General features: G+C 40.9%; 1 protein-coding gene across 2 annotated transcripts in view; it reads right to left on the bottom strand.

Moving 5' to 3' along the window:
* The window catches only part of FBXO15 (F-box protein 15), a 172,236-nt gene that overhangs the window by 73,487 nt on the left and 74,529 nt on the right, over nt 1–24,220 (bottom strand). For both annotated transcript variants that reach the window (XM_068234671.1, XM_068234672.1), the window contains 2 exons: nt 17,967–18,096; nt 7,408–7,490 (listed from right to left, as the gene is read on the bottom strand). In XM_068234671.1, coding sequence (XP_068090772.1) covers nt 7,408–7,490; nt 17,967–18,096 — 213 coding nt within the window. The remainder of the gene's footprint in view (nt 1–7,407; nt 7,491–17,966; nt 18,097–24,220) is intronic.

Genomic DNA, 24,220 nt, shown 5'->3' with positions numbered 1-24,220 from the left:
ACTTGTACACTGTGAAGTCAGCACACTGGATAAGACTAGACGAACAGAATTACAAATAGAAGCCTTTTAATTCACCTGAAGTGAAGTCATACTTAGTTCTTTGGGCACTATGACAACTGCATGCAAAAGGTTACACTTGTCTGAGGGCACTGACGCATCAATATAAAGAGAGGAAAGTGAACAGGTGGAAAAAAGGGTAGGTAATATACAATGATCAGCCCTAACATTAATATCAATATCACCTGTCAAGATGACTGGGTAACAACACCTCCAACAGCAGGTCTGTTCCAAATACACAGTGGTTCGTATTTGTTAAAAGGGGCTTAAAGCAATATCACAGATTGGCATAACATTTAGTAAACCACTGTCCATGCAGGCATTTTTTTTCTTAAAGCAATGTCATCTGTATAAAAAAAAACGAATGCCCTCAGCTCATGGTATAGCATTGATTGGTACTGCCATTGCATGAATGCTTTCAGCTATCAAACTGTATAATAAAAAGCTGTTTAGTGACAAAAAAAAATAAAACCTTTCTCCCTACTTCTTACAGCAGTTATATCCATCACAGAATTTGAGAAGGTTTTATAGAAGTGCAACTTTATTGTGGACAATCAGCAAACCGGAGACAGGATCATGGATACCTAAGGTTTATTAGTACGCATGGGGAGCAAAGGCTAGCTTGCTTGGTATGATTCCTAAAAGAGCTAATGTAGCAGAACTACTGAAAAACACATACATAGAGTAAAAGGTGCCTTCAAAATAGGGCACTGGATATTGTGGCTAGTAGAATATCGGTAAATAACAAATATTCTACTACTTAAAGTGTACCAGAGATGACATGTGACATGATGAGCTAGACGTGTATATACAGTGGCAGGTATACAGACACTTATGCTGTGCTTCTTTTCTTTTTTTTTCATGCCTGAAAGAGTTTATAATTAGCTCTGGAACAGTCTTTCTCCAGGAAGGACTCCGTAGGCTCACTGATAACAAATTACAGCTATAAAACACTTTCCTAAGCAGATAGCTGGGCTTTTTACTGTGAGAGGAGAAGATAGAAGGTCAATAGTTCATGTATTTTCACTCTGGGACTCTCGAGACACTGCAATTGAGCAGAGACTATAACACATTAAATCTGCTTTGTAAATGTTTATCCATAAAATAAAACCTTGAGATATGTAAAAGAGTCATTTGGAGTAGAAAGACAGATCCAATTGTTTATCTCATTAGTTCTTTTTTTCTCTGGTTCACTTTAATTCCGATAGTAAAATATTGGTAATCTTTACTGATATTTTACTATGACCTACTCTCACACAGAACCCTCCCTCTACCGATGCCTAATACTTAACCCTCCCTCTACCAATGCCTAATTCTTAATCCAACCTTTACCGGTGCCTAACTCTTAACCCCCCACCCCCGTGGTGCCTGACTCTTAACCCTCTCCTGGTGGTGCCTAACTCTCAACCTCCCCCGTGCAAAGCCTCAATTAGCGGTATTATAGGGAAATGTACTTGCCCAGAGGCTGCTACTGCGTGATTTTCGCATTGAGATTTCCTTTTGCCGTTATATGAATGTCCTTATAATTTTTGTATTGAGACTTCCTCTACATGATTTAAGTATTGATACTTCCTATTGCAGTTAAAAAAAATATTGTGCACCCTTATTATACCGTGGGCACCACAAAAGCTGCTAACATTTTGCTCTGTGTGGTGCCCTTTTTAACATGTGGCATAAGTGCCCTTTTTACCTTCTTCACCGAAAAGCAGAATGACAAACATGGAGAAAAAGGTGTCAGAACACAGTGTATCAGAGCTTGCTTCATAGCAGTCCATGGCCCCGAAGCAGCCAGAGCACCTATGCTGTCTCCTGTCCACTGCTAAAAAAAACTGCAGTGGATATGCAAGTAACAGAAATGGACCATAGAAAAAAGGAAAGAGGGCTTGGTCTTATGAATGTCTTCTATGGCTTCCAGATACCCGCAATGTGTCTTGGTGACAGATCCTTCAAAGAAACCTTCTGAGGCCATATGGAAGCCATACTTTTATGGATCAGAGATGTTTTGACATCACAAGTGGCACCTACACAATATTAGTAGGCCAGTTTAAATGTTTTGACTGATTGTTAAAAGTGGTGTCATGTTTGGATCAGAGAAATAAAAAGAATGTCTATGTTTAACCACTTAAGGACCGCAGTCTTTTCACCCCTTAAGGACCAGAGCCTTTTTTCCATTCAGACCACTGCAGCTTTAATGGTTTATTGCTCAGTCATACAAGCTACCATCTAAATGAATTTTACCTCCTTTTCTTGTCACTAATACAGCTTTCTTTTGGTGCTATTTGATTGCTGCAGCGATTTTTACTTTTTATTATATTCATCAAAAAAGACATGAATTTTGGCAAAAAAATGATTTTTTTAACTTTCTGTGCTGACATTTTTCAAATAAAGTAAAATTTCTGTATACATGCAGCGCGAAAAATGTGTACAAACATGTTTTTGATTAAAAAAAATCCATTCAGTGTATATTTATTGGTTTGGGTAAAAGTTATAGCGTTTACAAACTATGGTGCAAAAATTGAATTTTCCCATTTTGAAGCATCTCTCTCATTTCTGAGCACCTGTCAGGTTTCATGAGGTGCTAGAATTCCAGGATAGTATAAACACCCCCCAAATGACCCCATTTTGGAAAGAAGACACCCCAAAGTATTCACTAAGAGGCATGGTGAGTTCATAGAAGATTTTATCTTTTGTCACAAGTTAGCGGAAAATGACACTTTGTGACAAAAAAAAATAAATTAAAAAAAGTTTCCATTTCTGCTAACTGGTGACAAAAAAAATGAAATCTGCCACGGACTCACCATGCCCCTCTCTGAATACCTTGAAGTGTCTAGTTTCCAAAATGGGGTCATTTGTGGGGTGTGTTTACTGTCCTGGCATTTTGGGGGGTGCTAAATTGTAAGCACCCCTGTAAAGCCTAAAGGTGCTCATAGGACTTTGGGCCCCTTAGCGCACCTAGGCTGCAAAAGAAATGTCACACATGTGGTATCGCCTTACTCAGGAGAAATAGTATAATGTGTTTTGGGGTGTATTTTTACACATACCCATGATGGGTGGGAGAAATATCTCTGTAAATGAGATTTCTTTTGATTTTTTTACACACAATTGTCCATTTACAGAGATATTTCTCCCACCCAGCATGGGTATGTGTAAAAATACACCCCAAAACACATTATACTACTTCTCCTGAGTACGGCGATACCACATGTGTGACACTTTTTTGCACCCTAACTGCGCTAAGGGGCCCAAAGTCCTATGAGTACCTTTAGGATTTTCACAGGTCATTTTAAGGCATTTATTTTCTAGACTACTCCTCACGGTTTAGGGCCCCTAAAATGCCAGGACAGTATAGGAACCCTACAAGTGACCCCATTTTAGAAAGAAGACACCCCAAGGTATTCCGTTAGTAGTATGGGGAGTTCATAGAAGATTTCATTTTTTTTTTCACAAGTTAGCGGGAATTGATTTTTATTGTTTTTTTCACAAAGTGTCATTTTCCACTAACTTGTGACAAAAAATAAAATCTTCTATGAATTCCCCATACACCTAATTGAATACCTTGGGGTGTCTTCTTTCTAAAATGGGGTCACTTGTGGGGTTCCTATAATGCCCTGGCATTTTAGGGGCCCTAAACCGTGAGGAGTAGTCTAGAAACCAAATGCCTCAAAATGACCTGTGAAATTCTAAAGGTACTCATAGGACGTTGGGCTTCTTAGCGCACCTAGGTTGCAAAAAAGTGTCACACATGTGGTATCGCCGTACTCAGGAGAAGTAGTATAATGTGTTTCGGGGTGTATTTTTACACATACCCATGCTGGGTGGGAGAAATATCTCTGTAAATTAAAATGTTTTGATTTTTTTACACACAATTGTCCCTTTACAGAGATATTTCTCCCACCCAGCATGGGTATGTGTAAAAATACACCCCAAAACACATTATACTACTTCTCCTGAGTACGGCGATATCACATGTGTGACACTTTTTTGCAGCCTAGGTGCGCTAAGGGGCCCAACGTCCTATTCACAGGTCATTTTGAGGCATTTGGTTTCTAGACTACTCCTTACGGTTTAGGGCCCCTAAAATGCCAGGGCAGTATAGAAACCCCACAAGTGACCGCATTTTAGAGAGAAGACACCCCAAGGTATTCCGTTAGGTGTATGGTGAGTTCATAGAAGATTTTATTTTTTGTCACAAGTTATTGGAAAATGACACTTTGTGAAAAAAAACAATACAAATCAATTTCCACGAACTTTTGACAAAAAATAAAATCTTCTATGAACTCGTCATACACCTAACGGAATACCTTGGGGTGTCTTCTTTCTAAAATGGGGTCACTTGTGGGGCTCCTATACTGCCCTGGCATTTTAGGGGCCCAAAACCACGAGGAGTAGTCTGGAAACCTAATGCCTCAAAATGACTGTTCAGGGGTATAAGCATCTGCAAATTTTGATGACAGGTGGTCTATGAGGGGCCGAATTTTGTGGAACCGGTCATAAGCAGGGTGGCTTCTTAGATGACAGGTTGTATTGGCACTGAAGTGCAGGAATGTTCTCAAATCGTGACCTGGACATGGCAATTAAGTCGTACCAGCAGTGATCAGAAAAAAAATTTCTGTCACTGCGGTGGGGCGGGTGAGGGTTTGGCCGGGTGATCAGAAGCCCGCAGGGGGCATATTAGGGCCTGATCTGATGGGTAGCAGTGACAGGGGGTGACGGGGTGGTTGATAGGTGATCAGTAGGTGATTACAGAGGAGAATATATGCAAGCAATGCACTGGCGAGTTGATCAGAGGGGGTCTGGGGGGCTAATTGAGGGTGTGGGCGGGTGATTGGGTGCCCGCAAGGGGCAGATTAGTGTCTGATCTGATGGGTAGCAGTGACAGTTGGTGACGGGGTGATTGATGGGTGATCAGTGGATGATTAGAGGGGAGAACAGATGTAAACAATGCACTTTCGGAGGTGATTTGAGGGTGGGTCTGCACGCAATCTGAGGGTGTGGGTGGGTGATCAGGTGCCCACAAAAGGCAGGTTAGGGTCTGATCTGATTGGTGGCAGTGACAGGTGGTGACAGGGGGTGATTGATGGGTGATTGACAGGTGATCAGTGGGTGATTATAGGGAAGGATAGATGTATACAGTACACAGGGGGGAGGGTCTAGGGAGGATCTGAGGGTGTGTGGGGGGGGTGTTCAGGAGCCCCCAGGGGGCAGTTTAGGACCTAATCTAAAAAATAGTGTTGAGATAGTGACAGGGAGTGATTAATGGGTGATTAGGGGGGTGATTGGGTGCAAACAGGTGTCTGAGGGGTGGGCAGGGGGGGGTCTGATGGGTGCAGTGGGTGATCAGGGGGCAGGATCAGTGTGCTTGGGTACTTACTAGGAGGGCTGCAACCTGCCCTGGTGGTCCCTCAATCACTGGGACCACCAGGGCAGGAGGCAGCCTGTATAATACGCTTTGTATACATTACAAAGCGTATTATCCGCTTTACATGCGGCAGATCGGGGGTTAACAACCCGCCGCCGCTGCTAATTGGCTGGAGGGTTGACGTCGCGGGTGGGCACATCCAGCATGCGATCCCCGGCAGCTAGTCCGCAACGAGCCGCCGCCGATCGGTGTATTGCGGTCGTTGCGGGCTCCACTTTGCCGCCGTAGGGGCGGTCGGCAAGTGGTTAAAATCACAATCCAGTAAAATATATATATATATATATCTATATCTATATATATATATATAGATCTATATATATATATATAGATCTATATATATATATATAGATCTATATATATATATATATATATAGATCTATATATATATATATATATATATATATATATATATAGATCTATATATATATATATATATATATATATATATATATATATATATATATATATATATATATATATATATATATATATATATATATATATAGATCTATATATATATATATATAGATCTATATATATATATATATATATATATATATATATATATATATATATATATATATATATATATATATATATATATATATATATATATATAGATCTATATATATATATATATATATAGATCTAGATATATATATATATATATATATATAGATATATATATATATATATATATATATAGATATATATATATATATATATATCTATATACAGATCTATATATATATATATATAGATCTATATATATATATATATATATATATATATATATAGATCTATATATATATATATAGATCTATATATATATATATAGATCTATATATATATATATATAGATCTATATATGTATATAGATCTATATATATATATATATATATAGATCTATATATATATAGATCTATATATAGATCTATATATATCTATATATAGGTGGTTGGGAGGGGATCAAGGGATACATGGGGGGGGAGATCTGGATTTTTTTACACTAAAATCGCACAGCCTGTCACGGCTGCAGGCTGTGCGTCTCTCCCTGTCACACAAGATCCACAGTGACAGGGAGAGGGAGGCGGAGAGGAAGGCGGAACGGCAACTATGTTGCCTTTCGGAGGGTGATCGCTGTGATTGGCTCACAGCGATCACACGGCAGGGAGCCAATCAGTGACGGCTCCTGCCGATACCCGGAAGCCTTAGCTGTCATAAGACAGCTAAGTGCAGCCGGTTCGGTGCGCGCGATCGCGGCGGGGAGCGGCGGCGCCGGTGATAGAGATCTACGCCCTGCCAGCCAGGAGCCCATCAAAACAGGGCGTAGATCTCTATCACCTCGGTCCTTAAGTGGTTAAGCACTGGTTGAAGGGCATATTAAACTAAAAGTTTTACTGCAGCACCAAAATGGTGCTAGACAAAAGACACTGAATCAAAATGTTCAACTGCTGAAGTAATTTGCCAAATTCCAAACAAACTATCCTGAAGCTCCTCTCCAAAGGAAAGCCATTTAGAGGTGATCATTTTTGACTGCCTAAAATGAGTAGTTTACTGGCTACAGGGTTGACCATATTTTCCGCTTTATAAGACGCACTTTCCCCCCAAAAACATGGGGAGAAAGATTCACTGCATCTTACACGGCAAAGGAAGTGAATCCCCGACTTATATTTTGGAGCGTCTCATACGGCAGCAAATACGGTATATGTTCCAAATCCATGACTCAGAATCTATACACAGATTAGATCTAATTAGATCTGTGGATACTAAGGAGTGCAGTCTTCCTCGTTATAAAAACTGCTGAAACCAAAAATCACTATGACAGTCAGAGAGATAGCATTCTAAAAAAGTTTCTTAGCTATGCAGGTTTTCAAATTTGTTTCACAACTGGAAAAAATGAACACTTTTATCAAGATATATAATTTTACCTATTGGCTGTTCCCGACAAACTCTTCTCAAGCAGCTGATGATAATGGAGTGTGGCCATGGCAAAAGCAATGTCAGGAGTCTTCTAAAATTAAAAGGTTGTTTTTTGATTAACACAAAGCTATGCAATCCCTCAACACAGAATTTTCAGTAGAAAAGCACATTGCATCTAAAAGGGTATGGTCATTTCCAGCTTGTTTATTAGAATTTTGTTTAGTAGACTTTTTTCTGAACATGAACCAATGTTTACCAGATCAGTGAGGCCTGGAGCACACTTGTCTGTGCAGAAAATCATGCATTTTAAAGGTATGTGCGTTTCTGTGCTTACTTTTTTGGATTTGTATTTTTGTATACATTTTGTGTTTGAGGTTGCTTTTTTATTTTTTGCATTTGCATTTTAAATAATCTCCCTTTTCAAATAATCTCCCTTTTCCTAAGAGTAAAAATACACAAAAATCACATTAAAAAACATTTTTGATTTCCCATAGGAAAGCATTCCATGAATAGAGATGGCTCGAACCTCCGATTTTAGGCTCGCAAACCTCAAACACGAACTTCCGAAAAAAGTTTGGCTCGCGCCAACTTTTCAAACCGTAATAGACTTCAATGGGGAGGCGGACTTTGAAAACTAGAAAAACATTTATGCAGGCCACAAAAGTGATGGAAAAGAGGTTTCAAGGGGTCTAACACATACGTTTTTGCATGGCGGAGTGGGATACACGCCAAAAGTCCCAGGGAAAAAAATCTGGATTTGATGCACAGCAGCGTTTTAAAGGCAGAAATCACATTGCATTCTAAACTGGAGGCCTAAAGTGCTTTAAAACATCTTGCATGTGTATACATCAATCAGGGGGTGTAATTAGTGTACTGCTTCACACTGACAGACCAAACTCACTGTGTAACGCACCACAAACAGCTGTTTGTGTAGTGACGGCCATGCTGGACTGGTGCGCACCATGGCCAGAGTGCAGGCTGTGGCGGTTTTCAAGCCCATATGTTCGCCGGACTGTGGTAGATCAATGATAGAACAACAGTGACTGTCCCACAATGAAGCAACGACCTTATTATCTTGGGTGTGGGCCCCCCTCCCCCCCGAGACACTCATAAAGCCGGCGGTCATTGCTTCATTGTGATACGCAAGCCCCTTCACCGCGGCTAGGTAATGATCACGAAGGGGAATTGACACATGTACATGCCTTTTGTTTTGTTGTTGCAGCTGCAGTGCAGCCAGAAAAATTAGGCAGGCATGTACACACACCAGAAAAATTATTATAGCGGCTGCTAAGGCCTTAAAAATTCAGGAATCCACCAGGAGTCCTGGACCCTGTTGGTGGTGGAGGAGAAGGCAGTTAAGCAGCCTGCAGGCAGAGATGCTGTGTGGGGTCCGACTCAGTCATGGGGCAGGCAGTCACACGGTGTGCAGGCAGAGATGCTGTGTGTGGGGACTGATTTAGTCTTCGGGCGGGCAGTAGCCCTCCGGGATCCATGCCTCATTCATTTTAAATAAAAGGTGAGGTACTGAACACTGTTGTGACTTAGGCGACTTCTCTTCTCAGTGACAATGCCTCCAGCTGCGCTGAAGGTCCTTTCTGACAGGACGCTTGAGGCAGGGCAAGACAGAAGTTGGATGGGAAAATTGTGACAGCTCTGACAACAGGTCAAGACTGCGCACCCAGTAGTCCAGGGGTTCATCGCTACTCACAGTGTCTACATCCACACTTAAGGCCAGGTAGTCAGCTACCTTCTAGTCGAGGCGTTGGTGGAGGGTGGATCCGGAAGGGTTAAGGCGAGACGTTGGACTAAAGAATGTCCGCATGTCCGACATCACCATGAGATCGCTAGAGCGTCCTGTCCTTGCCTGCGTGGACATGGGAGAAGGATTACTGGCAGTGGCACCTTTATTCCATTGTGCTGTGACATCATCCTTAAATGCACTGTAAAGCATAGTTGCCAGCTTGTTCTGCAAGTGGTGCATCCTTTCTGCCTTCTGGTTATTTGGAAACATCTCCGCCACTTTGTGCTTATACCGAGGGTCTAGTAGCGTGGCCACCCAGTACATCTCATTCCCCTTGAGTTTTTTTATATGGGGGTCCCTCAACAGGCTGGACAGCATGAAAGCCGCCATCTGCACAAATTTGGATGCAGACGTACTATCCATCTCCTCTTGCTCTTCCTCAGTGATGTCAGGTAAATTCTCCTCTTCCCCCCAGCGACGAACAATACCACAGGAAAGTTGAGCAGCACAAGCCTCCTGCGACACCTGCTGCAATTGTTCTGCCGCCTCCTCTTCCACAAAAAACACCTTCCTCATCATCTGATTCCTCTTCCCCACACGACTCTTCCTCCTCCTCCTCCTCCGTGCTGCCGCAGGTGTTGAGGAATCATCTGCTTCTGCTGAGAATAGATCCCACAACTCTTCCTCATGTTCCTCCACAGCTTGATCCACCACTCTATGCACGGCGCGCTCCAGGAAAAAAGCATATGGGATCAAGTCGCTGATGGCGCCTTCACTGCGACTCACCAGGTTTGTCGCCTCCTCAAATGGCCGCATGAACCTGCAGGCATTTCGCATGAGTGTCCAGTACTTTGGCCACAACATCCCCATCTCCCCAGAGCATGTCCTTCGACTGTAGTTGTAAAGATACTGTTTGACAGCTTTTTCTTGTTGTAGCAGGCGGTTGAACATCAGGAGCATTGAATTCCAGCGAGTCGGGCTATTGCAAATCAAGCGTCTCAACAGCAATTTGTTTCTCCGTTGAGTATCGGCAAAGCGTGCCATGGCCGTGTAAGACCGCCTGAAATGCCCACATACCTTCCTGGACGTTTTCAGGAAGTCCTGTAAGCCTGGGTACTTAGACACAAATCTCTGAATTATTAGATTCAGCACATGTGCCATGCAGGGTACGTGTTAACTTTCCCAAATTCAAAGCCGAAATGAGATTGCTTCCCGTTGTCACACACCACGTTGCTGATCTCCAGTTGGTGCGGGGTCAGCCACTGATCCACCTGTTTGTTCAGAGCAGCCAGGAGAGCTGCTCCAGTGTGACTCTCCGCTTTGAGGCAAGACATGTCTAAGATGGCATGACACCGTCGTATCTGGCATGCAGCACAGACCCTGGGGAGCTGGGGCTGTGTAGCTGGAGAGGAGATCGCAGCACCAGTAGAGTTGAACTGCCACTCAGCCAAGGAGGAGGACAGTGAAGAGGATGTAGCAGGAGGAGAGGTGGCAGCAGGCCTTCCTGCAACCCGTGGAGGTGTCACAACTAGGTCTGCTGCACAGCCACGTACTCTCTGCTTGTTCTGGATGTAAGCCTGGCTGCAGGGGTATAAAGAGATCATTTGCATATTCAGCAGTGTGTATTGTGGGTAACCACGGTTACACACTTAAATCTGAAATATCGCAAATATCTTCTGTTTTAAGAATGCAAACCACACTAAGCATTGCTTTTTAGTAGGAGGGCTTTTCGTTTTCTTTTAGTCCCCTATACTTTCCTAGTGGTTTTGGGTCACCCCAAGCTGCTTGGTTACTCTGTCAATTTATGGAAGAAAGGTACCTTTACTAGGTTAACGGACACTACTGTTGAATTTGGGGAAAATCAAACCCAGTAGAAATTTGAGCATGAACAAGACTCTTCAAAGATAGCGGGTTTGGTGTACAATGTCTAACACGGGACAAGATGGAAAAAAATGCATGTTATACAAACATACAGGATACAGGAAAAGTTAAATTAAGATGTTGATGTGGTTTTGCTTGTCTGTTTCCTTTAGTCTACTTTTGAAAAAAAATTATCCAGTGTTTTTAGAGTAGGGATGATAATGGAAGTTACTTACTGCAATTCTACATCTTTTAAGTCACTGGATGGAAATCAGAAATACGAACGGACACCAGTCTTTTGTAATCTTTGCTCTCAGCTAGATAACAACAGCTAGTAATCAAAGCAACTATGGTCTGTTGTCCATTAGACAAATTGTACAAAGGGGCAGCAACACCTCCAGCCAATAATGCTGCCGCCCACCGTACGCTGCACATAACTTCAGTGAGTGCACAAAGGTTATACATCCATTTGCAGAACCTATGTTCTTGTACTAACACGTGGCAGACAGATAATTGCTTTGAGCAGGCTTTGGCTTGAGAAAAGGACCCTGTGTGTTCCTGAAATGTTGGCGTTTTGGGTGGTTTCTATGAAATAATAAAGATTATAGGAAGTGCCAGCTTTTTTTTTTTAGACTCCCAGTCCCACCAATAGCCCTGGTGATAAAGATAATGCAGTTTGGCTAGAATGATTGTCTTGAGGATTTTTTTTATTGAACCAAATCAGAGGAAGACATATGGTAAATGTCCACTTTAAATGGCTATCAGCAGGAGATGGACATTTATTGCCAGGTAAGAGTGTTAGGACACATGCATGCACGTTATATTACATGACTCACATTTATGTACACAGCTGTGCCACAGATGCAGGTCCCCTGGTATGTGTCTGTGCAAGGCTACAAATGTGTCTAATGTCACACTCGACGCCAATGCTGCTGCTCTTTCCCATCTAATGATTCTATTTTTGTGTCATGCTCCTGTCTGACCAAGCCTGCTCATTGGTACGGTTTTTGCTTAACCCTTATTGCTGCTCTCTGATCCAACCCTGCTACCCCCTTCTGTCTGGTACTTCTACTGGTTTGATTGTTCACCTGTTGCTGACCTCTGACCTGAACCTGACTCTACTGCCTGTCTGCCAACATTTTGCTGACATCTGGTTTAATCCTGATGATGTTAATGCTGCCATGTAGTGCATTTGCTGGTTCACCTGACCAATGGCTGATGACTTTTGTTAGAGCCCTGTTTATCTTGGTACTGATGGAAGATTTTTTTTTTCTGGGGCATACCCCTCCTCTGGAATCTCCTACTAAAACACAGCCGTCACTCTCCAACCTTTGAAATCTGTAAACACTCCCTCAAAACTCAACTTTTTTAGACAAGCATACGCCCTACCTTAGGCCATTCCCCTTTAAACTCTGGCCACGTTGTACTCCTTACTAAATGTAACCGAAAAACACACTGTCCCTAGATATACTTATTGAATATTACCCTACCTCATTTCCTTTCTATTACTTTCGATTGTAAGCTCACAAGGGCAGGGCTCTTTCTCCCATTTGTGTCTTGCTGTATTTGCTGTACATTTTGATAATAATTTAACATTTGTCACTGTAATCACTATATGTGTCAATTCTGTATTATGTATCAATGCGAATATCTTCTGTATACCATTGTCTGCTTTATTATGTACCGTTTGCTTGTTTCTTACTCTGTACAGTGCCACGGAAGAGGTTGGTGATTTATAATAATAACTACAGGTGTGGACTGGGCTGGCTGAAAAGGGTAGGGCAAAAAACAACAGGTATAAACTGGACCGGAAGGCCAAGGCCTGACAAACCACCTGACTGACAGGCCTGGGCAAAAGGACAGAGAGGGCAAAAGTACAGTGTGCATAATGCTGGCTACTATGACACAAACAGCACTGAGTGTTGTATATTCACGGTGTAACCAGTAAGCTAAAACTGGATGTACAGGTACATCCTGTCAACTAGTTAATTAGCTTGTTTATGGCGGGACTTACAGGTCGGGGTTTGGTAAATGGGAACAGGTTTTCCCTGAGCCAATTGAAGTGCCTGGGAATGAAGAGACATGAGGAGGAAAACAAATTATCAAACACTTCCTGGTAACCCAGGATAATACAATACAATACAATACAATAACATTTGTAAACCGCTTTTCTCCCATAGGACTCAAAGCGCATAGCTGTGTCTCAGATTAATACAGGGTTTCAGGCTGGGTTGTGTTACAGAGGAGATAGTCAGATGTTCATGAATGCCAGACTGAAAAGGTAGGTTTTCAGTTTAGACTTAAATGCTTCCAGGGATGGGGCTGTCCTGATTGGGTGTAGCAGGGAGTTCCAGAGTGTAGAGGCAGCATGACAAAAGGCTCTGTCTCCAAAGGTTTTGAGGTGGACTCTGGGGGTGACCAAGGTGTTACGTCCTTTTGATCTAAGATTGTGGGGGGTGTGATGTAGTTGCAACAAGTCCTTCAGGTATCCAGGGCCCAGATTGTGCAAGGATTTGAATGTCAGTAAGCCAATCTTAAACAGAATTCTCCATTTTATCGGTAGCCAGTGGAGTGAGCTCAGGGTTGGTGTTATGTGGCAATGGCGGGGTTGGCTCGTTAACAGCCTTGCGGCGGCATTCTGTACTAATTGCAGGCGGCGTAAGTCTTTCTTATGCAGGCCTGTGTAGAGGACATTGCAGTAGTCTAACCTTGATGTGACGAAGGCATGAACTAGGGTTGGAAGATCCTCTGAAGGAATTAGGTGTTTAATCCTTGCAATATTCCTTAGGTGAAAGAAGGAATGTTTCACAACAGCTGAGATTTGATTCCTGAAGCTTAATTTCCCATCAATCAGTACTCCCAGGCTGCGCACACAGTCTGAGTTGTTCAGGTCTGAGCTCCCTATCCTTAGCGGTGTTGGTTGAGACTGGAGCTGCTTTGCTGTTGAGCCTTGGCCCTCGATAACAAGAACCTCAGTTTTGTCAGCATTAAGTTTTAGCCAATTATTATTCATCCACTCCTGAAGCTCAGCTAAGCATGAGTTTATTTGTGGAGTAGGGTCTGTGACATCAGGTTTGAATGACAAATATAGCTGGGTGTCATCAGCATAGCAATGATATGTCAGGCCATGTTTTTGTATGATTTCTCCAAGTGGCAGCATGTATTTGGTGAACAGTAAAGGGGATAATATTGCGCCCTGAGGTACTCCGTATTTTAGTGGTACAGGGTTGGAGAGGAAGGGCCCTAAGGCTACCCTTTGTGTTCTGCCAGCCAGGAAGGAGTTGAACCACCGGAGAACAATGCCATCTATGCCACAGTACTCTTGTAGCCTGTTGAGTAAGATTTTATGATCGACTGTGTCAAAAGCCGCTGAGAGGTTGAGCAAAATCAGGATGGAACATTGACCCTTGTCTCTTGCAATGAGCAGATCATTGCAAATCTGGGTGAGGGCTGTTTCACAGCTGTGATATTTCCTGAAACCAGATTGAAGAGGGTCAAGGATGTTGTTTCTGGAGAGCCTGGCTTCAAGTTGGAGGTAGACAGCCTTTTCAATAACTTTTCCCAGAAAGGGGAGGTTTGAGACAGGTCTGTAGCTGTTTAAAGCATCTGGGTCTAAGGATGGTTTCTTGAGTAGAGGCCTGACGATTGCTTCTTTCAGAGTAGAGGGAAACCACCCTTCTTGTAAGGAGCCGTTGACTATTTTGTGGAATGCCGGTGTAAATAGTTCAGGGCATTTCAACATGAACTTAGTGGGGCCAGGGTCCAGATCGCAGGTAGTCTGGCGAAGGTTTGAGAGGATATCCAAGATGTCTTTTTCAGTGATTACCTTAAAATCAGACCATGGTGGTAGGCTATTTTTGCACCTGTTATATGGCTCTGCATGGGTTTCTGGGGCTGTGAATTGAATGGCAGATCGTATGGAGGAGACTTTGTCTGAGAAGAAGTGGGCAAATTTCTCGCACAGTTCCTGTGAAGGTCTGATGCTGGATTTCCTGCAAGATGGATTGCAGAGACTGTCAACCGTGCGGAAGAGTTGGGCAGGTCTGTTGGCTGCATTTGCAATTTCGTGAGACAGGAATAAGGACTTCTTTTTGTTAATCATCGTTTGATATTTTTTCAGGTGAGCAATTAGGGAAAGTTTGTCATCAGGAGACTGATGTTTGCGCCACCTTCGTTCCAGTCTGCGTCCCTGTTTCTTTAGTTCTTTACTTTAGGATGGTGTATAGCGCAATCTTGGGGCTAAAAAGAAAAATTAATATAAAAATCCATAAAGAAAAAAAACCTCTATAGTTATTAATCTCTTCCAACCCCCCCCCCCCCCCCCAATAGTTACCAAACAGAAACAATTGTAAAAAAAAAAAAAAAAATAATAATAGTTACTCCAGGAACATTGTACAGGAACATAATTTAAATGTTGCAATAGCTGGGACAAATGGGCAAATAAAAAGTGTGGGTTTTATCTATAGCAGCATTGTTTATTTTAAAACTATAGGGGATGGAAACTTAAAAATACTGTAATTTTTCATTTTTTTCCTTGTTTTTTCCTATTAACTGCATAGCAAATAAAGTAATTACTGAAAACACGTATCGTCTACAGAAAGCCTATTTTGTGTCCAAAAAAAAAATGTATAGCTCATTTCGGTGTGAGAAGCAGTGATAAAGTTATGGCCAAATGAATAGGAGCACTAAAAGGTAAAAATGGCTCTTGGCGGTAAGGGTAAAATAGCCTTTACGGTGAACTAACAATGTTGGATTATTATGGCTCCGTACAAATTAACAAGCTGACACAAGCTGACATCATTGCATTCCAGCGGTTCTGGAGGTGTGTTTAGCTTCTAAGGGCAACAATGGTTAATTTGCATATATTCAGCAGTGATGCCCTGGGAGACATCTCAAGCTCACTCCAACCTGAATTAATCGCAAATTCTTTCTGTTTTAAGAAAGCAAACACTTGTTTTTCTTACAGACAACAACTCACTTTATTTAGGTAGAACTATTTAATAATAATATCATCATATCTATGGATGAATGTCTTTTTTCAACCCAGCTAATGATGTAACAACGTCTCCTGAGAAAGTCTTTAATATTTGAGAATAGCTTGATCCGATATGATCCAGCCTGTTGGCTGTGCAGAAGTAGTATTTGAAGAGAACAGATATTCCAAGTAGAGAATGTAAAATCTTAGACTAGTTACTTTTAGTTTATTTGGTTTCTCCCCAACGTCCATACATGCTGATATAGGTTTTCTTGGTATTCTGGACACACATGGAGGTTGCAGGGATAGAGACTTTAGATGTTGCAGGAGTTTTACAAACTTTTGTATCTATAAATATCTGTTTCCCTGTTGTACCTGTTACCATTTATTTTGCTTTCTCTTTATGGCTTGCCTTTGGAGTCTCCTTAGTAGCACTTCCATTTCTTTTTTTTTAATCCACTATCACCACCATGGGTCATTGCTTTCAGTGTTCCAATCACAGCGTACGTCTGTTTCCTGAAAGCAACTCTGATGCTATACAGAATGTGCTTGAGAGTAAGCCTTAAACTCTACGTCCTTCTGTATAAAGTCACATATGTTGTTACACAGAGACTATCTGTGGCCATGTGATGTCTGGCTCATTTTCTTGCATTGTGACAGACAATAATAAAGTAACCATGGAATTGATCCTTATTTCCTTACTGATCAGTTTAAGTAGTGGTATCATCTATAATAAGCTAGATGATTAAAATTCTTAGTGTGTGTGTAACATGAAAAGAATGGTTGAGTACTTTGTGAGATACTGTTATTTGCACAGTTTTTTTGAAGTGTAAGCTTTATTTAGGGAGGAGATTCTCTTCATTAGATCCTGAGCTTATGATTAACTTCCAAAATTTTAGATACTATAAAACACATTCCATCTCTTGGTGCAAAGATGTAAGCAGAGAAAAAAAATTCATAGAAAAGAACTTGCTACATAAGATATTTTCCACAAGGGATGAATGAGGGTTTAAGGAATGAGGTAGAGAAGGAGTAGCGAGAGTGCTCAGAAAAGTGGTGAATAGGGATTGAAGGTCAGCAGTATTTGTCTAATACTGAGAAAGATTAAACATCCTTACTTCAAAAGATTCCTGGTCCCACACAAATTTGGCACCAACTTTCACAATTATAACATTAAGATCTTCAGCATGTCGTCTTTGCTGGAAATAATGATGGCCAGCATGGGCAGCAGGGTGGCATAGTGGATAGCACTCTCTGGTTTAAATCCCAGCCAGGGCAACATCTGCAAAGAGTTTGTATGTTTTCCCCGTATCCGTGTGGGTTTCCTCCAGGCACACTTGCTTTCCTCCCACATCTCAAAAACATACAGATAAGTTAATTGGCTTCCTCGTGAACAGGCCCTACAAAGGACATAGGACTATGATAGGGATTAGAATGTGAGCCCCTCTGAGGGACATTTAGCGACAAGACCATATATTCTGTAAAGCGCTGCGAAAAATGTCAGCACTAAATAATAAATCATAATAGTAGATGACTGGTAAATGTGACTGTACAGTTTGCAGTGTTTACCCTTAAATTCTTTAGTTCTCTAATAAGTGTTGTCATGATCAGAACTACCTGTTATAACACATTCAGCCTTGAATTTTGCCATAGGCCATAAGCAAGGCAATCATTTACATATCTGCTTGCAGTCAAAGAAGGTTTTTTTTTAAACTTTCTTATTGTTTGATTAACTTCTGTATAAACAATGAAAAAAAGTATTTGGATCCTTCAATCCTAACTAAATCAAGGCTATGTTGTTTAAATCAAAATCCTAGGTAAATTATATAATGTGTAACAGTCCAAAAAGGGGAAAATGTACGGAAAATAATTTGTGCAAATAAAAATAATGATAATAAGTGTTGTTACTTTTGAAATCCTATAGCTCCGGCCCCTAAAGATGAACAATGATCTGCATTCAAATAACAAACTGTGAATATAGAACATTTTACCTTCCAGACACCAAGTGCCAGACCAGGTTCAAAATAGAAGAGTTTTACAAGGTTGTCTTCACCAATGTATCTGCCGGTATCATGAAAATCCTTGACGTTGTACTCAGCAACAAGGGAAAACCTTCGAAACCTTGTTTGTAGAATAATAAAATAACTTACTTTCTGTAATAAAAAATTACTATATATCACCCCCCAACACACACACACTTTTTAGGCCAAATCATCATCGCTTCTCTTCTGTATCTTTTGAAGTGGCCACTAGAGATCCAGGCGCACTGTCATGTGACTGCAGTGAGCCTGGAGCTCCAGCGGGCTGGTTCAGAAGCTGCCACACACAAGGATGCAAGCTAGAGTGATGCTTTGACTTGCGTTCTGCATCGTATATCACCCACACATAAGATGATCTCCTCACTTTACATTTAAAATTTGGGTATAAAAAAAAGCTGGCTTATTTGTAGAGATATACAGTACTCAGCTTAAAGAGACTCTGAAGCGAGTCTAAATTATCTTTCTTATGGGGCTTAACATGAATACAGGTTAAAAAGAGAGTTTAGACTCGCTTCAGAGTCTCTTTAAGATAAGGTTGCGGCACTGAAGCATGCATCTATGGACTACATGGAAATAAAACTTTAAATTGTTCTCTATCTAAAAATAACTAAACTTGTATTTAAGTTTTTTGACAGAGCCAATAAGGTTTATGTCTTTATGCTGGAATACATGGCTCGATTTTGAGTCATTAAGATGGCTCTATAGACAATTTCTGACATGTCCGACCTCTCCCCGATCGTTTCGCTGCTCGATTCCGGATTGAAGTGAATTGAAAAAGATAAGAAAAATGAGCGGAAGATAAAAAGAATTGACTGCGGAATCGAGCGGCGGATGATCAAGCATTAGAATCGAGCAGCAAAATCGAGCCATGTGTGCCCAGCATTAGGCTAGCTTTTGTTACTATCCATTAGCTTAGTTCCATTCACTTTCTATCTTTTTAGTGAATGACTGAGATGAATAACATTTCATTGGTTCGGATGAAAACATCAATTTAAAGAGGAATTAAACCCAGCATTTCTTCTTTGCTCTAAAATTATTTACAGCATAATATATACAACCATCATTTAAAGGGTTACACACAGGGCTGGAAAGTTTAGTGCAGAGAAATGTGGACGCATCCGAAGTTGTAGATAATGTTATCTTGTGTTTACTTAAATGTATCAAGTGAGGAATGTGACACATTCTCTGACTGTGGAGAAGCTGCTGGACACAGAGAGACACTGAAAGCATTTCTGCCTTCAACATATAATGAATAAAACCAGTTATGAATGAAATGCAAAGTCAGCTCACACAGCAAAAAAAAAAACAAAAAAAAATGTACTTTTGGGAACGTATAATTTCTAAATGAATAATAATACCTATGCACAAATGCAAATATGATAACCATATGGCATATGAATAGTAGGAAAACATGTTTTCATTGAATATTATGTCCGAGTTTTATACTGCTTTAAAGTCATTTTTTGTGTGTTTTATTGAGATCTTTATTGAACACTAAACATGACATTGCTGGGTTGAGCCTTTAGCCCACATGCTATAAAATATAGTGTAACCAGTAATACAAACATTTGACGGCTTTATCATGTACGGCATCTATGAAATAAGTACTGTTGTGATAGCCAAACATAAGAGTTTTAGTTATCTGTTGAGAAGTACCGTACTTGCCTTCACAAACCTTAAAAGGAACCAGGAGGTCAGAGGTACATGGAGGCTGCCATATTTGTTTCCTTTTAAATAATGCCAGTTGCCTGGCTGTGATGCAGTAGTGCCTGAATCAAACGCGTGAAACAAGCATGCAGCTAATCTTGCCAGAAACATCTGATCTGCATGCTTGTTCAGGGTCTATGGCCAAAAGTATGGGAGACAGAGGGTCAGCAAGTTAGTTAGGCATTTAGTATAGTGTAAAAGGAAAGAAATATGACAGCCTTCATATGTCTCTTATTTCAGTGGTCCTTTAACAACAAGGACTGTAGTTTAACTACAACAATATTTTCTTAGAGTTTATGTTTTTTTCTGAGTAGATGAGTACTGGTCCTACGCTACCTGAAGTACACCACACAGAAAAAACTGGCCTATCCACTCCTGGAATTATTACCATATTAATATAGTAAATAAATAATGGGAGAATATTGGGGTTTCTCCTGGATTAAGCCTAGCATCATCATGCTTTGGTACTCAGTGTCACTTTTAATAAAGTTTGACTAGTCCAAAACCTGTCAGTCTGTCAGACTTTAACTGTCTAGTGACAGCAATGTCAGAGAAAGTAATTTACAGGGCATTTTATTCTGGGAGAAATGTACTTCTTATGAGTAGGTGTGCACATGGATTTCAAATGTAAAAAAAAATTCACAATAGTGGTCCTTTAAAATAAGTTTTATTTTTATTAAATTTATGAAAGCATAAAATAGAAATTGGCTATACCAACAAACAAAACAATGAACAGTACAATATTCATAGAAAAATAAAAAACACAACAGGGGGAGCATATACATACAACTTAAAGGGATCGTCAGGCAAAAAAATAAATAAATGAGTTTCACTTACCTGGGGCTTCTACCAGCCCCATGCAACCATCCTGTGCCCTCGTAGTCATTCACTGCTGCTGCAGTCCCCCGCCGCCAGCTAGTTTCGTTTTTGCCGATCTTGGGGTCGGCGGGCCGCATTGCGTACATTTTTACGCATTCCCGCTGGTGCAGGAACATTAACGCATACATTTTTACGCGTTAGTGGTGCAATGCATATATTTTTACGCGTTGCATTACTAACACGTAAAAATGTATGCGTTAATGTTCCTGCACCAGCGGGAATGCATAAAAATGTACGCAATGCGGCCCGCAGACCCCAACGTCTGCAAAAATTAAACTAGCTGGCATAGGGGGACTGGAGCAGCAATGAGTGACTACGAGGGCACAGGATGGTTGCATGGGGCTGGTAGAAGCCCCAGGTAAGTGAAACTTTTTTTTTTTTTTGCCTGATAATTCCTTTAAGGAAAAGTACGTGGAAAATGGGGGACTAAAACCACCCTACTGAGATTCCAGGGATCATCTCAAATATAAAGTCTAGTAAAGTCTATAAGCTCACCAAACCTATATAAAAGGAAATGCAAAAGGAAAAAAACAAACAAAATAAGACAAACCATGTCATATCAAAGTAGAAAATTTAGGGAATGTAAAATATTCATAGTAAGATAATCAAGTAGACCCTTCATAATTGTCTATAGAGTTTGCAGTTTTCCCAGATAAGGTCGAATTTAGTTAGATTCTCTATACTAAAATAATACAATCTATCCATTAACATAATCATGTCCAATCTCTGAGCAACCAAAGAGATGTCAAGGGTAGAGGATTTCCATTGGAAGGCAATACTCCACTGGGCAGCGAGAAGCATATATCTATACAAAATGCGAAAAATACCAGGTACATCGTCATTGGGGATATATAAAAGAGCTTGAGAAGTCGACAGTGAAATCGGAAATCCAAAAACCTGGTGGGCCATAGTTTTCTATTTATCCTAAAATTTAATAGCTTCAGAGCATTCCCCAAAAATGTGTATAAGCGTACCATCAGATCAACAGCCACGAAAGCAATGCGAAGACACACAAGGATAGAATTTATGTAAATTTGGCTGGGGTGTAATACCACCAAAAAAGGAGCTTAACAGTTGTGTCTTTAACAATATTAGATTTGACTACCTTAGAAATTGAGGCCCATGAAAATTACCAGTCTGATAAATAAATCTGAATTCCCAATTCACGTTCCCAAGCTCTCATATACAGTGGCTTGCAAAAGTATTCGGCCCTCTTGAAGTTTTCCACATTTGGTCACTTTACTGCCACAAACATGAATCAATTTTACTGAAATTCCACGTGAAAGACCAATACAAAGTGGTGTACACATGAGAAGTGGAGCAAAAATCATTCATGATTCCAAACATTTTTTTTACAAATAAATAACTGCAAAGTGGGGTGTGCGTAATTATTCAGCCCCCTGAGTCAATACTTTGTAGAACCACCTTTTGCTGCAATTACAGCTGCCAGTCTTTTAGGGTATGTCTCTACCAGCTTTGCACATCTAGAGACTGAAATCCTTGCCCATTCTTCTTTGCAAAAAAGCTCCAGCTCAGTCAGATTAGATGGACAGCGTTTGTGAACAGCAGTTTTCAGATCTTGCCACAGATTCTCGATTGGATTTAGATCTCGACTTTGAATGGACCATTCTAACACATGGATATGTTTTGTTTTAAACCATTCCATTGTTGCCCTGGCTTTATGTTTAGGGTCGTTGTCCTGCTGGAAGGTGAACCCCCACCCCAGTCTCAAGTCTTTTGCAGACTCCAAGAGGTTTTCTTCCAAGATTGCCCTGTGTATTTAGCTCCATCCATCTCCCCATCAACTCTGACCAGCTTCCCTGTCCCTGCTGAAGAGAAGCACCCTCAGAGCATGATGCTGCCACCACCATATTTGACAGTGGGGATGGTGTGTTCAGAGTGATGTGCAGTGTTAGTTTTCCGCCACACATAGCAGTTTGCATTTTGGCCAAAAAGTTCTATTTTGGTCTCATCTGACCAGAGCACCTTCTTCCACATGTTTGCTGTGTCCCCCACATGGCTTGTGGTAAACTGAGAATGGGACTTCTTATGCTTTTCTGTTAACAATGGCTTTCTTCTTGCCACTCTTCTATAAAGGCCAACTTTGTGCAGTGCACGACTAATAGTTGTCCTATAGACAGATTCCCCCACCTGAGCTGTAGATCTCTGCAGCTCGTCCAGAGTCACCATGGGCCTCTTGACTGCATTTCTGATCAGCGCTCTACTTGTACGGCCTGTGAGTTTAGGTGGACGGCCTTGTCTTGGTAGGTTTAGTTGTGCCATACTCCTTCCATTTCTGAATGATCGCTTGAACAGTGCTCCGTGGGATGTTCAAGGCTTTGGAAATCTTTTTGTAGCCTAAGCCTGCTTTAAATTTCTCAATAACTTTATCCCTTACCTGTCTGGTGTGTTCTTTGGACTTCATTGTGTTGTTGCCTCCAATATTCTCTTAGACAACCTCTGAGGCCGTCACAGAGCAGCTGTATTTGTACTGACTTTAGATTACACACAGGTGCACTCTATTTAGTCATTAGCACTCATCAGGCAATGTCTATGGGCAACTGACTGCACTCAGACCAAAGGGGGCTGAATAATTATGCACACGCCATTTTGCAGTTATTTATTTGTAAAAAAAAATGTTTGGAATCATGTATGATTTTCGTTCCACTTCTCACATGTACACCACTTTGTATTGTTCTTTCACATGGAATTCAAATAAAATTGATTCATGTTTGTGGCAGTAATATGACAAAATGTGGAAAACTTCAAGGGGGCCGAATACTTTCTCATCAGGTTTACGTCCAAGAAGCAATGCATAGAGCAATGAAATAAGACCCTTACGTCTAGAAAACCCAAAATAATGAGATTCAAAAGTTTTTAGTTCATTATTGGGAGGGGAAGAAAAAAATATAGAATTTGACAATACCGCAATGTTTCACTAAGGGGGGCATCTCTACCAAATCTGAACACCGAAAAAAAAATTCCTTCCCAACCAAAATTTATTAGCTGAGGTTAACCCCTGTTCTCTCCACCAGGAAAGTACCTGAGGGCTATTAAAAGCAGGGGGAAATCGAGGGTTTCCCAAAAAGGATAACCTAGAGGAAGGAGGGGATATCAAATCAAATTGAGGGGCTATAGACACCCAAAGTTTAGCCAGTGATGATACTATTCTGTTTTTATGGGAAAGGGAAGTTATGTCATGGCCAGTTACCACTGTGATTAAAGAGGGCAAATAAAAAGGAAAAATAAACGATGCTTCAAAATTATACCATAGAGGAGGAGTAGATTCTAGGCCCCTTAAGTGCATTGGAGTCTGTGAGGACTTCGGTACCTAAGAGTTTGCGATAATATTTCTCAAAGATTTTCAGCACACTGGAGGGAATGGTTTCCACAATGCCTCTAGTACTACACAGTTTATAAACATGAGGAGGTTTATAGTATTGGTTGAGTTTACGAGTTTGAAGAATTGGTCCTCTCAGTAAAAATTTTGCTTTGGAGAACTTCAATGCTTTTGCGTGAGAATTGTCAGGTAGGTTATTAAGCTCCACTCTTGAGTTTAATCTCATGCAAAACACTATTATCCATTGCATTAAAGTGGCGTTTATAGAGAGCACCTAATT

Source organism: Hyperolius riggenbachi, chromosome 5 (genome assembly GCF_040937935.1).
Source record: "Hyperolius riggenbachi isolate aHypRig1 chromosome 5, aHypRig1.pri, whole genome shotgun sequence".
NCBI classification, from domain to species: Eukaryota; Metazoa; Chordata; class Amphibia; order Anura; family Hyperoliidae; genus Hyperolius; species Hyperolius riggenbachi.
The sequence above is the reverse complement of the archived record's forward strand: the minus strand, read 5'-3'. Positions and strand labels throughout refer to the sequence as shown.